Source organism: Poeciliopsis prolifica, unplaced genomic scaffold (genome assembly GCF_027474105.1).
Source record: "Poeciliopsis prolifica strain line A6 unplaced genomic scaffold, Auburn_PproV2 SCAFFOLD022, whole genome shotgun sequence".
NCBI lineage: Eukaryota > Metazoa > Chordata > Actinopteri > Cyprinodontiformes > Poeciliidae > Poeciliopsis > Poeciliopsis prolifica.
The window spans coordinates 5,427,174-5,444,984 of NW_026562397.1; the positions used below are offsets into that span (position 1 = coordinate 5,427,174).

The window sequence follows — 17,811 nt, forward strand, 5'->3', positions numbered from 1 at the left end:
CTAACCAGATGTTTAGCTTTAGACCGAGTGCAAACCTCTAGTTTAGTTTTAGTTTCTCATGCTAATCAGGAAATTATTTTTAATTAAAAAAATGATATTTTTGAAGAAAATAGTTTTAGTTTTATTGTAAATGTGTGAAAACAATTTGCACCACCACTTAGTTCTCACACTCAATACTGCTTTGTGAACTGAGCAGCAAGAACAAATTAATTTTTTTTACTGTCTACTGCAGCTTGTCCACACAACTTGAATTTAATGCTACCAAACTGAATTGATGAGAGACAACGTACGTCCCGAACATCGGGTCTCAGGAACTTTGCTCCTTCTACAAATTGTAACCTCTTTTTATACTGATGCGATGCCATTTCATCTCTAATTACTTCCATTACAAACCACTTCATCCCATCATACCTAATTTGTTTATTTTTGTTGTATTTTTTCCTGAATCATAGAGACAAAAGATTATAACAACGTTCATTTAGCTCAATGTCCTAATCTGAAAACTTTTTCCATTTATTTCAGTTCTAGTCTCTGTTTTGTGAGTGAACTTGTACAAAATAACCAAACCAACTGTATTTATAAACCTCCTTGAAACAGTGAGAACTGCCCCTTGTTCTTTTTGTTCCTACAAAAGGACAAATTGTGACAATTTGATACAAAGTAAAATAGAAGAACCTCCTTCTGGTAAACATTTACTTGAGTCACATAATTACATTTCCTTACATTAGACTCTTAATAGATTGTAGAAAATGTCTTTAAATTGACAGCAGGTGAAGCAGGTTTTCTGGCTTTCTGAAACTATAAAGACACTGTTGACGATCAGACCAGATCAACGCCAGACAACGTGTGTGTAGACTTCATGGCTCTCCAAAACTCAAACCAGACATTGACGGAATACAAACATTTGGCTTCCTCGAGGCTGGTTGTGTTTTAGCTCCTTAGTTGGTCAGACTGGTTTCATCAGGTTTCCAGTGGCTTGAAACAACGTAAATGGAAACTGTCAGAGTGAAAACAGCCAGCCGAAGGGCGGCGAAATTTCCAGTTTACGGAATTTAGCCGCGAGATCTTCGACACACTTTGAGTCTTTTGTTAGTACCAAACAGAGACCTGAGTCTGTGTGGAGAAAGTTGGTTTCAGGCTTTCATTCTGCTTGCAGCCAACAGAATCTGTAAATGAAGAGGGGGTAAAAAAAAAAGAAAAAGAAAAGCTCTGCGGTTGCTACAGTAGCCCATCTCCCATCCATCGTGACTTGATGCTCTTCCAGAGCGAAGACGAAGGAGACAAATGAAAGCCTCAGAGGAACTTTTGACCAAAAGCTCTGACACATCATCAGCCTGTCTGCCAGAGGCGGTGCCAGTCACCACACTGCAGGTTTCAGACCGCCGCTGCCCAATTGGCCATGCGCTACCCAATGCTTTGTGACTCATGTCACCTCTTGGAGGGAAGGAGTTGAACTGGTTGGCGGCTGGAAGTCAATTTGATTCTCTAATCTTCTCGGAATCTGCCAGACTTGAGATTATTACATCCCACACAGAGGAGATGTCACGGCTCAAATCTCTTAGCGAGTGATCCCTGATGAAGGCCAGAACGGGCGGATGGAGCGGGGGGGTGAACAGCAGGCCCACGCTGATCCAAACATTTAATCAACAATCCAGTCTGTCACTCACAAGAACAATCCAAACCTTGCCACGAGCCACAAATCTCCTCGTCCTAAAAATAAGCTGACGACGTACCACAAACAGTGAATGGGGGAAAATCTCATTTTGCAAGAAAAATATTTTAGGGAGGGCAACATTTATTCTCAGAAATACGACAGATGAGCGGCAACTTAATCTGAGACAACCGGAGAGTACAAGCTTGGAGATGTTTGTTCAGTTTAAGATACTACACAGAGGTGTTGACCCAACAATGCTCTATTTCTTCTGACACAAACATAAAGGTTGGCTCAGTACCTCATCTGAAGAACATTGAAACTCAGAACATTTTGTTCGGAAAACTTAAGAAATAGCATTTAATCCCTAAACTGTTGTAAAATTTTAGGTTTCTAGGTGATTGTCCAATGCGTTCTTTAAAAAGAAGCTATGTCTCTCTTGAAGTATTTTCTTGAATACTTGACTTAATTCTCTATCAGACATAGGGATAGATTGTTTCCTGTAAGCTCTCAATTGAAGATCAAAGTGATAAATCAATCTTAACCTAAATCAATGGGTAACAACTGGCGTTGTTCATAAAAATAGTGAAAGCACGTCAGTTTTTAAAGACCTGGAAGCAGGGAATTGCCAAGTGCTGCAACATGAAGACTTCCTCTCACAGTAACTACCAGGTAAAATCCAAATCTAATCAACCAGACATAATAACACATACTTCTCCAACAGATTGCCAAACAGAGAACTGTAATTTCTACAAAGTAGACCTTTACACCAACCTAGAGACCATGGAGTACACCCCTGAATTTACTTGCTGATGCTTCATGAAAGCACGCGGCTCCTTTGCCATGGAAACCTGTTCCATGAAGCTGCGGTCGCTGCAACTCATCTTCCTCAGAATGCAGTTTTACTTGACTTAATACTCTGCAGCTGAGTTGTTGTTACCCAGCTGCTTCCGCTGTGTTAAAATACCGCAAACAGATGGCAAAGAAATGACCTTACTCTTAAAAGTTTCCAACGCCTCCCAAAAGGTTCAAAATATATTTTAAGAACCGGGATTATAAGGAATCCTTGAGTCGTTTGGTCTAAAGAGCCACAGAGAAAGAATGCTTTTATAAAATCACAATGACTTATGGAGCCGGGTCTGATGCATCTGCCATCGCTGAGTTATAACCAGAAACGGTAAGAGCGCCCAACAATCGCCCAGCACAGCAGTTGGTTACCATGGAGACTGGATGAAGACTGTAGGAGAGATATTGCCGACTACACACCAAGGTTTCTTTCTGAACACAAGTCTCCATGGTTCTTAGTTATCAAGAAATGTGACAATTTCTCAATAATACTCTCTAAGTGGTTTGGTCTGCTGTATCTGCACCATTTTACTTTACGCATATATTCCAAAAACATAAACTTAATTTCTTTCTGTGATTGTTTTAAACATGTACATAACAACAAATAAGCTGCTCCACATCCCAAAGCATGCCAAAAGGTCCTTTTGTTTGCGAGTAGTATGAGGGATCCTTGCATATTTTGGTCTAAATATGCTGGAAAAATGATTTTTTTTCTTCTCAAAAATTCTTTTGATTACTTATCCCCTCATATGACAGTACTCTACTCAATTATCGTGTCACACGTTGAGAAATTACATTATGCTTTACTGGCTCAGTCAACAAGCTCTTCTGTCTTTTACGGCCTTCTATTAAAGCACATTGGATTGTCATCAGAGTCAACCCCGTGCAGAATGAGGGACATAAACACAATTTGATTTGAGGATCTTTCAAATACCATCAGTCGGTATCACGTTCAGACTGACCCCTCCTTGCATTTCAATAGAAACCCATCAGCCATCAAAATGTACTTTGATAAACCTTGTTAAGAATCTATTGAAAAAACATTATTGTTGGATTCAACTCTATTACCTCTACTAAGGCATTCACATTTTTTTCAGTTTGCAAACTAGAGGGCTTTGAAAAAACAAATATCAATTAGGTCAAACTTAAAGGGAGTATAATTGACTTTTTTGAGCTTTATGTCATGTTATGATGTTAGTCCCTCATCAAAAATGTCCCTGAAGTGTAACTTCGCAATCCTGTTTTTTTGAGAAATCCTTAAATCTCCCATGGCAAACATTCATGGGTGCCTAAATACTCGCTCTCACAAAGCAGCGCCTTTTTCCCAAGTCGAATTTGTCTCACAGAGCACCTCTTTCTCTGAGTCTGACGCTAGTCTGAAGGGGCTCTACTCAGCTCCTTCAGACTAGCGACAGCAGCAATAATCACAACACTGAGTGCAACTGTGCATCTGCAGAACTAATCATAGGAACTACTTCTCACCCACTGCTAAGAAAGATGCTAAAAGCTAAAATGGAGAAAGTTGTTGCGATGAAGCACTGAAGGGAGACTTCAAAGAACAAGAGCTTCTTAAAGAGGCAGACGGCGAATTTCAAGTTGTTTAATTGCAAAGTCAAATTTCTTTTCAGTCATGTTTGACATTTACATTTTTTGGGGGGGGGATTGCGCTATAAAATGCTTATAAAATACACTATAGCCCCATTTTAAGGAAACTGTATAACTTTACAAGTAAAATTTAAAATAAAAAACTTTCAGTCTGACTACACTGGACTGTACTTTAAACAAAAAATCTTAAACGCAGTTTGCCATTTCCTGGATGACCCAGAGGGTTCCACCGAGCTATTTTACAGCCGACATTTGAATCACATGACATAATAATAATAAAACCTTGAACGCATCTCGCACTTGTTGCAGGCCTGTTGCTAAGCATTGCGGCAGACTCGTCGTTTCCTGACCAGACAGCGCACCTCACACATGAACCCCGGTCTGGTTTTTTGTGTGTTTTTTTTTTAATAACCTCTGATACAACATAATGCGCACTAAATGACCAACGGGGAAAGTTTACCGGCGGTGTACTATGACCTGTTGGGCCTGGCGGAAACCAGGCGCGTTAACAGCACACGCGCGCACGCAAGCACAGAAAGAGAGAGAGAGAGAGACAGAGAGAGAGAGAGAGAGAGAGAGAGAGAGAGAGAGAGAGAGAGAGAGAGATAAACTACATTATCGATTATTTCACAGCTTCGGCGAGAACCTATCGGTTTTAATGGGCAGCAGCTGGTGGTGGCCGCGCTGAGGAGCCTCACCTGTCCGCGCGAGGCGACGGGATGATCCAGCGGTAAAACTTACCTGCGAACCGCGCGCGCCGCTCCTCTCCTCTCCTCGCCGCCGCCTCCTTCCTCTATGCTGCTCGGCGCTCGGCTCCTCGGTTAGGAAGCATGCTGCCGGCCAGCGTCGCATCGCATCGCGGCTGCAGACCCGCGCAGCCCGGACGCTCGCTCACTCAGAGACAGGCCACCGCTGATCACCTGAGGCGGACGACGCTGGCGGGAAAGCCCGCGAGCAGGTGCGGCATCTCGCTCGCTCTACCAAACGGGGGGCTGGCGAGAGTGACTCGGCGACTGGAAGACAGAGAGAGAGAGGCAGAGAGAGAGAGAGAGAAGTAGAGCGAGAGATAGAAACAGAGAGAGATAGAAAGAGAGGGAGGCAGAGAGGTAGAGAGAGAGCGTCCGGGCGTCGCGAGCGCGCACTGCTGAAACTGGATTCGTGCTCGCGCCTGTTCGAGCCTCCGGGGTTCCCAGACCCTTGTTTTCTTTCTCCAGGGACCCAGATTTGATTGTAGGCGTGATGCTTTGCAGGCGCTGATTCATTACATTCGCGAGCATCGAGGAACCGCGGTTGCGCGGGGCGTTAGGTAATGCGTTTGGTACAACAATTACATAACCCCTCCGCTGTGGGTGGGCGGTAACAGTGAGAGGAGTGAGAACTGCTGTTGAGATCGCTTCATAATCATCATACTTTTTTTTTTTTTTTTGAACATCCACCGAAGAAAATCAAGCGGAAATTCAGGTTCTGTTCTGGCTTAGGGCTAACATGATGATTCTGATCATTTATCAACTTTATCCATCTAACTAACGTAGTCGTGTTCGCCTTGGTTTTTCTACATTTTATATGATATTGCTACATCTTCTTATTATCATTATTTAAATGTATTTTACCCACAGAGATTAAAAATCTCTTTTTCAAGGGAGTCCTGGACAAGAGGCTGCAATACAACACAAAACAAATAAGAAGCTGTCAAGCTATAAGGAAGAAACAAGAAGAAGAAATAGTCCATCATTATATAGTGCGTAATTGTGTGGGAGTAGGGCGACTGTAATATTTCAGTATTTCAAAAAATATGATCATTTAGAAGTCGGACAAGCTTGATGCTTGACTTATCAACCTTGTCCCGTTGGTAAAGAGTGCAGATGAATGTGATTTAATATCAGTGTAAGTACCGCTGTTCTGAGACTGTCTCAGAGATTTAGTGAGTAAAAAAATATCTGGAGAACAAAAAAAAAAAAAAAAACCCAACAACACAGCTGCAGGGTCAGAAATGATACTGCAGAGAGGCATAGAGCTGGGTCAGGTTATAATTCGTCTCGATTCAGTTTGAAAACACTTTATGAATCCCAGAGGGAAAATCAAATGTTCAATTTTTCTTCAAACAGCGACGCGGAAACGATCTCCTGTAGCAGTCCGTGTTACAGCGCCTCTCACGCAAGAGTGGACGAAGCACGGCGGAATCATTATTCCACACGGTTTACGGATCCCACCAGTCAGTGCCGGTATGAGCCCCAAACAGAACCGCTCTTCGCTCTCAGCTGGATCAAAACGTTATGTGGCTGTAGAGGGCTCAAGCTAAAGGCTGCTTTAACGCTTCTCGAAAGAAAATGATGTTTTCGCCTATATTTCTGTTTTCAGTGTGTATTGAGAAAGTCGGAAGCATGAAGACAAAAATTCCATGTCATTCATGACTATGTATATGGTGAAAAATGGTCATTCAAATGTTATTTAACAATGATTCAGTTTACCTTTGCATTCCTTGGTGATAAAGCACTTTAGGTGTAAAGTATGAGACAATTTACAAAATGTTAAAGGGGATCTATTAAGAAAAATTCACTTTTTGCTCAGTTTTCTACTTTCATTTGGGTTTTTATTGATTTTAGAAAAAGTCCAAGTGCAACAACAACAACAAACAATTCAGATGTTTTCTGGCAATCGGTTAATGCTTTTTGGTGTGTGGGGGGAAAAAGCCATTTTGAAAACCTCCTAATAATGACGTCACAATGGGCAGACAAGACCTCTCCCCTCACCTAGCACCCCGAATGGAGCTCCGCCCACTTCATCCTTTCAAGAGCACATCCGGTCAGCTCCACCTGTCCTCGTCCTGGATCTGACTCTTGATCAAAGATGTGTGGTTAGCCACCCGTCTGCCGCCATGTTGACATGTAGAAAGCATAAACATTGTGTTGGGGAGGCGTGGCCAACGGCACTTAAAGTGACAGAGGCCTGAAACGTCTCATTCTGATTCTTCCCCTTGTCAGCTTGCTTCTGTTTAAGCATTTTTTTAAAACTATTTTTAATACTCTGTGTGACAATTATCACCCATGGATGCGGCCAGAAAAATACGCGCAGTAGTTTGAAAGAGTGAATCCCGGTTATTTTCTGATTTAAGGAAATATATGTGAATTCAGTGTCACTTTGGTTTGGACAGCTGTTTACCCTCAACACATTAAGTCATATAAAACTGTGTCCAGTACTTACTTTGTTTGTCTTTGTTCAATGTGTAAATATTTAGCGTTTGAAACATTTGAGTGGAAAAAATACCTTTTAGCCATACCGTCTAACAAAACATTGAAAGCCTCGCTCAGGTAGATAAATGTTCTGTATAACAGGCAGCGTTTTATTTCCTCCCCCAACTAAACCCATCCTCATCGTGAGCCCGGGATGGCTCTCAATGAGCCACTATTTAGGTGCAATCGCCTTACTCTGTTAATTTTGAATTCATTACAATGACAGACACAAAAACGGAAGTAATTCGGTGACTTACTTGACACCTCATTTTGTCATCTCTAATTATTAACGATGCATTTAGTGTCAAACAAAATTGCGTCTGTCAGGGATTTGGAGTCCTCTGACTTGATGAAGCAGCGCAAGATACAAAAGCAAAGAATTCCACCACAAAAAATTTGAAGAAATAAAGCATCAAATTTGGTTTGGACATAAAATAATTAATAATACCAATGAAGGATTTTTACCTTACATGTTTCTTTTGTAAAGTTGTGTCAACTACAAAGCCTGTGATGTTGTGCGTTTAATGATAAACACGCAGCACTGGCTATGCGGTTTTAGCAGCCTGGTTGAAACAGGCCTCAAGGCGGCAGAGTGTTTAAACAGCGGATTAGCTGAACTTTACATTTTACTCAGGTGTGTGCAGAAGAATGGCGGCTCATTTGTTTGCTCTCCACCAATCGCCCAAAAGAATTTAAACACAAAGGGTACTGAGTGTTTTCTTCCTTCAATATGTGGGTGAAAACATCCAAAACATGCTTAGATCCAGCTTTTTTTTTTATTCCAAATTCCAGGGTTTTTTTTGTTTTTTTTTACTGAAGGGAAAAAATAAATCTGAAACTTGGCACTCTTCTCTGCTCTGACCAGTGTGTCCTAGAATTCAAAAATGGGAAGCAGAAAACCTGACCTGATTATCTCTCTCGCTCTCTGTCTCTCTCTCTCCAATTTCTGACCAACACTCACCCCCTGTGTCCAGCATTTGAACTGCAGCGAAATTCTGGAAGCACACAAGGAAACAAAACACACACGCGGCAAAAATAAAACCTCTTTTGATTTTGTTTGTTTTTTTATTATATCAAAATACAAAAATTTGAGAGGAAAATCTTGTATAGGACTAAGCATTTGAAATGATATGGTGACATGGATACAACACTGCGCTCATGTTCTCATAGACATGCCATAGATAGAGCAGAGATCATGTGACAGGCTCATGTCTACGTCATGATGAGCCACCAGGAGTGAGCCTGTGCATTTTACCCCTATAAAGGCTTGTGATGGCGACCGCTGCTGTACATCCAGGCCCGTTTGGTGACGAGCCAGAGTGTGTGTTGTCCTTTTTTTTTTTGTTTTACATTTTAGTTTGTTCAGGTTTCTGCTTACTCGAAGAGAAAAGAGAGAGAGGAAAAAAAATTAAAAGAAAATTCATGGCAGTTGAACATGAGTAGTGACCGAGACATGATCTCAAGACGAGTCATTGGATAGCAGTGGTAAAAAAAAAAAGAAAAGAAAAAAAAATAGGACAGATATTATACATAAGGCTTTGGTACAGCACCATACAGTATGAGTTAATTGCTCAAAAAAAAAAAAAGTTAAGTAAAGCATCAAAAAACCTGATGTGGTGACAGAATAGAATGGCATTTCTAAAAAAAAATAATAATTAAAAAAAAGTAAAGAAACAATCAGTGTTATCGTTTTTAAAAAAGAGAACAGTGGAAAAAGTTTCAACTCTGAATATTTACATGTGGACATCATGGTCAAAACCAAAGCAAGAACAACCAAAGCATGTAAAATACAGAATGTAAACATGTAATGTACAGCACAGAGTTCGGTGGATGAAAGTGAAACGAAACATGGGAATTTCTCACTTCTTTTAAGCATTACTGGGTTTGCTTGAATATGAGCTAAAACAGTCAACAATGTAGTGCTTATAGTAGCCTACAATTAATTATACATTCTAGCTTCTCAGTGCTGGTACACATGAAGAACAAACGGAAACAAACGAATAAAAGAGATAAAGAGAATATAGAAAATACTACGTACTTTTCTAGCTTCCGTCCAACAACAAACCAGCTCGGATGGCCATGAATGATTGCTAAATAGGCATTTTTGTAATTGTCTCTACATGCAAGATTAATACGATTTAAAAAAGAAACAGAAAGAAAATAAAAAGAAAGTCAAATCTGTTAAGTATCATCCTATCAGCAGCTAGTGATGCACTAAGAGCCATAAGCAGAATCCCCCAGCCCCCAAAACGAAACAAAAACCGCCCCAAAAAAAACGGAACAGAAAACGTCGCTAACAGTACGTCCAAAGCAGCCCTCTTAAACGCTGTACATGTTCTCGTTGGATTTTGCGAAGAAGCAAATGACGAGCCCGGAAGACAGCGTCTGCTTGTAAAAAACAAACAAACAAACACAGCGGTGGGGATGTGTGAGCTTTTCTGACAGGATAAATGCAACCGTGAACGACTCATGGCTAAACTCTACAGTACTAATAGGAGTTGTTTGTCTATAAAAGGTGATGGTGGGATGAGGCGAGACGTTTGTGTCCTCAGTAGTAGTAGTAGTAGTAGAAGTGTGCTTGAAAAACAAGTGCTGTTCACCGTAGATATACATTGCTGTGGAAAAGCATTTCCCCCCTTACAGATTTGAGGTTTTCCATATATTTTTTTTTGTCAAACCTTAGAAAAAATGTGGATTAAAAAAAACCAATTTATTTATTAAGGGAAAAAAAAAGGTATGCAAATCAACTGATGTGAAAAATAAAATTGCCCGTAAATTTAACTGCTGGTTGTGCCGACATGGTGGGCAACAATTAGGTATTCATTGTGATGAGGGGCAATTGGACTTTTGCATCAATGTGAAGGAATTTTGAACTATTTTTCTTAACAGAATTGCTTGATTTAGTCAAGAGTGAAAGGAAATCTAGCCACAACATTTTAATCACATTCACACTAGACGACTCCACACTTGTCACTTCTTTTTTGAGCAATCAGTTACAAACTACTGATTGGAAATCCTTTGCTAAAGAATTAGTTTTACGCCACTGATAGATTGATTTGACTTTGCTTTTCACCTCTTCCTGATGACTTTTTGCTTTTTGATTTCTTGACTTTCGAAATATTTCAGCTAACTTTTGTGTTGTAAAAAAAAAAAAAAGTCCTGTTTATGTGAATTCTTGATTTTACAGATAGGGCAATAATCTGTTCAACTCAGCTGCCTAAAGATGTGTCAATTCATGATTCAGGAAGGGTGGAGGCGGCTATTCCTTCCACGCAAGGACAGATTTTACGGATATCCAACGGCCAATTTGAAAAATGCATTTGGCATTTACTCAGGCTCCACTTGACCGACGTCACATTTACCTTTGTGGATTAAACAACATCCAAGCTAAACAGTAGCACAAATAGATGAAATCTTTCAACGAGGCAAACACTTTTCCACAGCACTGTACAGGAAGTTTGCAGAAAAGATCCCTCCCATCCCCAGACCTGACAGCGCACTCCGATTCTCTTCCATGTGTCCCGTGACTAGTTGCTAATCTAAGTCAGGCTACGTTTCTCCCGCTTAGATGGGTTAATAATTTCAATATCATCACAAATATATTTGAAAGAGGGTACCTTGGAAGCACAGACAGACATAGCAAAAAACACACTATAGAAAACAGGTCATTTTTGAGTTCATTGAATGTCACAAGTCTCTATTAATCAAGGTTATATGTCTACTTTTTTTCCAGTATTGTCTATCACTGTAGTCACACTGTTATGATTAGGACAATGTCTACCAGAGCTAGTTTAGCTGCTCAAACAGACACACACGCGCGCGCACACACACGTAGGGGGTGGAGAAAAAGTTCCTTTTGGAAACAGAAACTAATCTTCAGACCTCTATTCTACAGCACCACAAAGTTAAACATAGCACCAAGTCGTAATGTTCAAAGCAACTATGCCCTAACACGCTTTAAATTTCATCAAACTAATGTAAACACAATTTCCTCCACAGCACGTTTTGTACATGTCTACAGGATGTCCGTTGCTTTTAGGAAACCAAACAAAAGGGGGTAAAAGCAAAAAAAAAGTATCTAAAAGTTTCCTTCAGGTTTATTTGCTTTGGACACGTGAAGGCGAAGAAAACTGTTGCGAACCTACATGTGCGCACACGAGTGGGCAAAATACATTATTACTTTGTTCCAGAAATATAATAGAGGGCAACACATTTCTGCTTCTAAAGCGTCTCCCGGCTCCTTGTTCCGCAATGGGCATCCAGATACTAACACATCAGAGAAAATACTTGTGCAGCCAGCGGGGCTGTGGCAATAATAAACGGTACGGTACTAACATTAGGTGTACTTTTCTTCTCAGAAAAAATAACGTCTGCTAAAGTATGACAAATCAGGCACCTTAAAATGTTTTAAAAACATCCACTTAAAGCCGTATCGTAAGCAAATACTTTGATATACAATCTAACTTTGCTTTAGTCATAATACCAAGACTTTTGACTTGGGATATCCGTCCCATTTTTTTCTTTTTCTTGTTTGTTTTTTTTTCCGCCCTATTCATACATCCCCGTACAAGAAAGTCTTCCTGTGAAACATGGTTGGATTTCTCTTTACAAATACAATACATACCATGTACAGTACATAACAAATATAGATTATTTCCTTGCACCTCACATGAAACCAATTCTTTTGTTTGTCGCTCGCTTTCTCGCTCGTCCAAATAGATTTAGAGAATCATTCACGTGGACAACCTCGGATTTAGCGAAAACGTCCCAATTTGCTGAAATTAAACGAAAAACAAAACATCAAATAAAAACGACAACCCTGCTTGATGCGTATTTGAGTGACTGAACTAGCCTTAGCGAAACAATCGGAAAGAGAAAAGGCGATAATATCGTCAGATCGGCAGACCGGGCCGTTGAATACTGGAGTTCGGACTGATTTTCGCCGTCTGGTCGTCTCGGCAAATCGCCGCTGCGCTGCGTAAGCATTTCGACGGGCCATTCAATGCACTGTGACGAAGGGACATTCATTTCCTGTACAGCAAAACATACATTCATTATCGGTTAGTGTCAAAAAAATGATCATAATTGAAAAAAAAAAAAATTAGCAAACATATCGAGAAGTAGCTAGCAATTAATATACAGTTTGTAAGAGATAAACAGTCAGGGTGGCCATTTTGTTTGGAGATTCTCCATTGCTTGTTTTACAGCTTCGTGAAGCAATCACATTCCACTCTAACAGCTGCTGTCAAACTTTTACATCTTCACTGTGCAGTTTACTTGGGATTTTTTGTCCCCGCAATTTTTATATATTATATATATATATATATATTGAAAACAAAAGTTTTCTGGTAGAACAAGCTAAATCAGACTGACGCATTCTCTCTTTCATGTGTCCTTGGCAGACAAAAAGCAATGTCAAAAGAAAAGCCCCCCCAGACATTATTGGAGTTCTCACTTCCTCAGAGTGACAAACATGAGAAGGCGACGGAAAAAAAAGGCAGTTTATGTTAGAGAAAACAACAACAACAAAAAACCCCAACAACAACAAAAGGCAAAGAAAAGGCACCTCAAGATGTGCCCAATTTCACAAATGATTCCTTAAGAATGAGATGCATACAGACACTTCATACTTTTGTTTCGTCGCTCCGTAAGTCCAACCTCTGCTGAGCATGAAAAGTCCCCCGAAAATGTTTTCACAAGGTCTCGCGAAGGCTATGGTCTTTAGTCATAATACCGACGACACGGAGCGCAACGCTCCTCTCTACTCAGAGACCCCAAAAAGCGGACGCGGTGCGCTAGCTGCAGGAACGAAAAGCATCCAAATGAGATTAAGCTAAGCCATATTATCCATTTGAATGAGGGGTGAGCGTTATAAACCTTTCTTGTCCGTACCTTTAGAGTGTAAAAAGGTCAAGTACGTACAGTATACCACAAGAATTACAGCAACTCTGCGTTTACTCTGAGGTATATTTTTGCGGTAAGAACCCTGTGTTTGAAGACTGACACTAGTTGTATTGTAGGAAAGGTAGACTCATGTCCCTGTACCAGGACGCACCAGGCTTTAACAGTACACTGTTTCACTGAAAAACCTAAAAGGTATGAATCCTCAATGATAAGTGAGTGGAAAAATTTTTTCTTTTTTTTTTTTTTACATGTTGAGTCATACTTAACCAACACATTTTATTACTGTAAGAGGAAGCTTAATTCCCTTGTTTTACTAGTTATATACATTATATATTTCTCAGAGCATTTTCAAGTGAAATTCCTCGGAAAACAAACAAACAAAAAAAAAAAAAAAAAAACGCCATTGTTCTTGTCTTCAGATGAGACTTCCAGCCTCTGGAGGATCCAGTTCGCGGTTCCTCAGACACATCCAGTTGTACGGATTGTATGAAACCTTTGTATGTCGCTGTCGATGCGCAGGAGGGGGAGGCGGGCGGAGAACTGAGGTGTTTTGGACTTTGCTTCCATGAGGGGCCAGCTTAATTGGGTCCAATGGCTTGGTGGGGCACATGGGTCAGCGTAGCGTTCCATAATTCGGGCCCTCAGAGTCTGCACTGGCCAGGATGCCTGTCTGGTCCTCCTCGGACGGCCTGCGCTGCAGGAAGGAGGTCAAGTAGCGGTAAGGGTTCTTGTTTTGCTTTTTACTCTTTTTGCGAAGGTTGAGATCTTCTCCCTCTTGGGGTGTCTGAGATTGCTGCGGGGTCTGAGAGGGAGACACACCTGAAAGAGAGGCAGATGAGGCACACACTGGTTCACACCCCAGACCAATTCGAAACCCCATTTATTGCCCACACTTTGGTGATTCTCACTATCTATACAAGTAAACAAACCACCGTGTAATCACGAAAGTTGCTCTTTGGGCTTCTTATCTTGCTATCGGTCATGTAGATGGTTATATAGGTCTCCAATTGCTTAAGGGGCGCTAGAGCAACAACTAAGAAAATGACACAAACACACACACACATATATATATAAAGAGACCACTTAAAATGATCAGTTTCTCTGATTTTATTTTTTATGGGTGTATGTTTGAGTAAAATGAAGACTGTTCTTTGTATTTATTTGCAGAAACAAAAAAAGATGCAGTCCTTTCACACCTCAAATAATACAAAGAAAACAAATTCATGTTCATTTAGAGACAGAAAAAAAGTGACTTGCTGCCCCACACAGATTCTCATTTTCACTTGAATAGTTTTGTCGCATTTTTGGCCTGTTTATAAGGGACTCCATTGAAGAATGCCTTAATTATTTATTACCGAATGCTGTTTTACACTCTTCTGCAACAATGGTGTAAATCTAGTTGACAATGAGTACAAATTACACAGAATCGGCACAAAGAGAGGTGAAACCGGAAGGGACTCCTCAGACGAACCTGTTCTCCTCACAGATGTTGCGTTGTTGTTATTATTGGCAGCCACTCCCTTGGCTTTCGTTATACAGTGGTGCAGCAGCGCTGGTAAGCTCTCAGACCCGGCAGTATCACCAGACGCACCTAGAGGTTCCCTGAGAGGACGAGATGAGACAGCAGAGCACGCATTGCTCCAGATTAATCCAGCGGTCTGCTCAGTGATGTCTCATTGAAAAGCAAAAAAAAAAAAAACAACAAACAAGACAAAACATTGCTTTCACTGCTATCTCCAGTAGCTGCTATCGCATGAGTTTGATGAGCACTTGAGCGTCTACTGAGAGCTGTTTCACTAAGATGATGAATTTCCCGTCTCTATCTGCTTTGATGGATGGTAAAAGTTAGACAGGAGAGAGGAGAAAATGGAGGAGACAAAGTGAGAGAAGAGACTGTTGACAGGAGGTGGAGATGGAGTTAAAGATCCAACCCAAGGAGTTCAGGTCACATGTTTGGACTTGAACTTGTCCTAAATTCTTATTTTGACTCCAATTTTAGGGATCACAATTACACTTTTAAATCTTGTTTTATTACTATCATTATTTTAGTGCCAAATCAGTAAAGATTGTAGCATTTAAGTTATTTTGGATCTTTAAGTAGCGACTGCTTCAGAAATATGGGTAACATTGATTTTTGTTGTTGTTGTTGTTTTGCTGTATAAACTCATAAAATGAAAATAATTTTTGGAATTAAAAACATTACAATTTCTCTTTCAATTTTTCACAACCACAATATTTGACACACTGCAGGTTGGGGGGGGGTTGGCAGGCTTTTTCCCATGTGCAGACGGTCATCATAGTGAGGCTCTCCTGGACATCATCGTGCAAGAAATGTAAGACTTCTCCAACCCAGTAAGCTGGAAGCAAGATTCTTTAAATATTGTGTCGAATGCTTCAAAATAGGTATCATTTTGTCTATAATAAGGACTTTAAAGATCAGTCTGATGTGTGCTGAAGTGAATTGGTTCTTTTTTTCTTCTTTTTGTCATCTGAACTGGATTGAAGTGAGAACTGACCCAGAGCTTGTGTATTGCAAGGTTTTCCAGAAATACACAACGAATCTCATCAGATTTGAGCAGTTTGTGGCTATTTATCTCTTCAGTGTACTACAACACTTAACTAAAAAGAAAGAGGAACTGATGCGCAACAATTAACCTATTTTTAATGGTCAACTTTCTATCTAAAAGCCTTTGTGAAAGAATGGGTTCGGTCAGTAGGTCAGCGAATTCCAGCGTAAAACAAGTCCAGCTGTGAAATTTCCTCCCTACTAAATACCCCGCGGTCAGCTGTTGGTGTTGCCATGGCAAACTGGAAACAGCTGTTATTGTGTGAAATCACAAAGTGGGATCAATGGATGTCCAACCATTGATCCCAATGGTTGGATCATTCTGAATTTCACGTGACCTTAAGATTGGTTTCAGAACAGCGAATAGAACGCTTCGCTGATTGGATTTCGATGGCGTCCCACGTCCAACATCAGTGTCTGACCTCACTAATGACATTCTTCAAGAAAGCTCTCAAGTTCCTATAAACACTCTCCTAATTTTAATGAAAAAAAAAAAAAACACCTAGAAGAATTGAGCAGTTTTATCTACAATATGAACCCTACGGATTAAGTACAATAATACATTGCCAAAATATTTTTGGGAATGTATTATATAGGGTTGTTAAAATGGAATGAGAAAGGGAGAAACTGGCAATATGTGAATATATAATTGGGTATAATTTCGCAAAAGTCCCTCTAGCCCTGACAAGTAGAAATATGAAAGTTACTTTGTACTTGGTGGCAGATTTTGTTCTAGTTTTGCAAATGAGTAACTGAGTGAGAGTCGCATAGCAAATAATAAACCTGAAACACTTCGATAATAAAGTAGCCCACAAATTATTAACAAAACGCTTTACACTTTGACGCTTTCAGACGAGACTGCCAACCCCTTGAAGTAGGTCATTTCTTTGTGTGTTTTCTGATAGAAATTGAAAATAAAATGAGAAGCAACTATTTTCATTTCATGAGGGATACATGCCAAGTCGAATGAAGAATAATTGCTTCAAATAAGCACAGAAAAGAATCATACCAATTTCAAGTATCTTCACTTTCTCTGTACAGCTATATGTCATTAAAACACACACATATAGAGCTACATAACCTCACACGTTTTTTTATTTTTACATGTCTGGATGCAAACAATTTTCAAAAACTTGACATAACGCTACAATTATGCCAAGCCTTTTCTTTTCTTTCTTTTTTTTTGCCAAGAAACAAACGTGTCAGAAAGGGAAAAAGAACACAAAGCTTTAGAGACGCTGTCCATCATTTGCCACTGTGGAGAGAAAGATTGAGAGGCATTAGCAGAGAGGGGGGGAGAAAAGGGAGGGGAGACAAATCTGACAAAACAGTCCCGTATATAAAAAAAAAAAAAACAGAAAAAAAAAGGTAACTTTCATAATCAGATCGACTGTTTGCGGAGGCCACGGTGTGTTAAAAACAATGTAGTACATTTTCATTAAAAAATAAAGAAAGAAACAAAGAAAACACTAATACAGCACACTTTCATAAACATGAACACTGCGTACAGAGGCTTTCACCATGCTGACGGGAGGAGATGGCAGGAAGAGGAAATGGTCGTTAAAGAGCGAGTCACATGACAGAGAGAACGAAAGCACTGAGGACAACAGATGTAACAGAGAATTTAGTTGGAGAATCGTTGTTATTTTGTTTGGTCGAAAAAGAGAAGTTTAGAGAATGCATGCATGGCATTTTGCACATGGAACAAAACTTTAAAGGGGAATTTCTCCAGTCTGTCTTTCAAGTGCATCCTCTATTGATTCAAGCCTTTTATTTGTTTGTTTACTCCCTTTTTGTTTCACTGCAGGGATTGATTTATGCATCCGAACCAGGAGCGACCAAATGCTTTGCTCGGTTCGCAGCGACTCTTCAAGCTCAGCTACGACAGTCTGCGCCGCGGCAGGCCGACAGACCAAATGTGTCCTGCAGAGTCAGCGTTTTTACCATTAGTTGTTCTTCACTTGAATCCAGCACAGAGGCACAACCCAAAGCGATTCCCCTTTAAAGGA

The 17,811-nt window shown here is 40.2% G+C and overlaps 1 protein-coding gene across 5 annotated transcripts in view; it reads right to left on the reverse strand.

Annotated features, from left to right (window-relative positions):
* Nucleotides 1-8,651: 8,651 nt before the first annotated feature.
* The window catches only part of igsf9ba (immunoglobulin superfamily, member 9Ba), a 73,685-nt gene continuing 64,525 nt past the window's right edge, over nucleotides 8,652-17,811 (reverse strand). For 4 of the 5 annotated variants that reach the window (XM_055045626.1, XM_055045625.1, XM_055045627.1 and 1 more), the window contains 2 exons: nucleotides 14,708-14,838; nucleotides 8,652-14,055 (listed from right to left, as the gene is read on the reverse strand). In XM_055045626.1, coding sequence (XP_054901601.1) covers nucleotides 13,850-14,055; nucleotides 14,708-14,838 — 337 coding nt within the window. In that variant the 3' untranslated portion in view covers nucleotides 8,652-13,849. Of the gene's footprint in view, nucleotides 14,056-14,707; nucleotides 14,839-17,811 lie in introns of those variants that run through there. The other variant, XM_055045629.1, reaches the window with a different exon arrangement.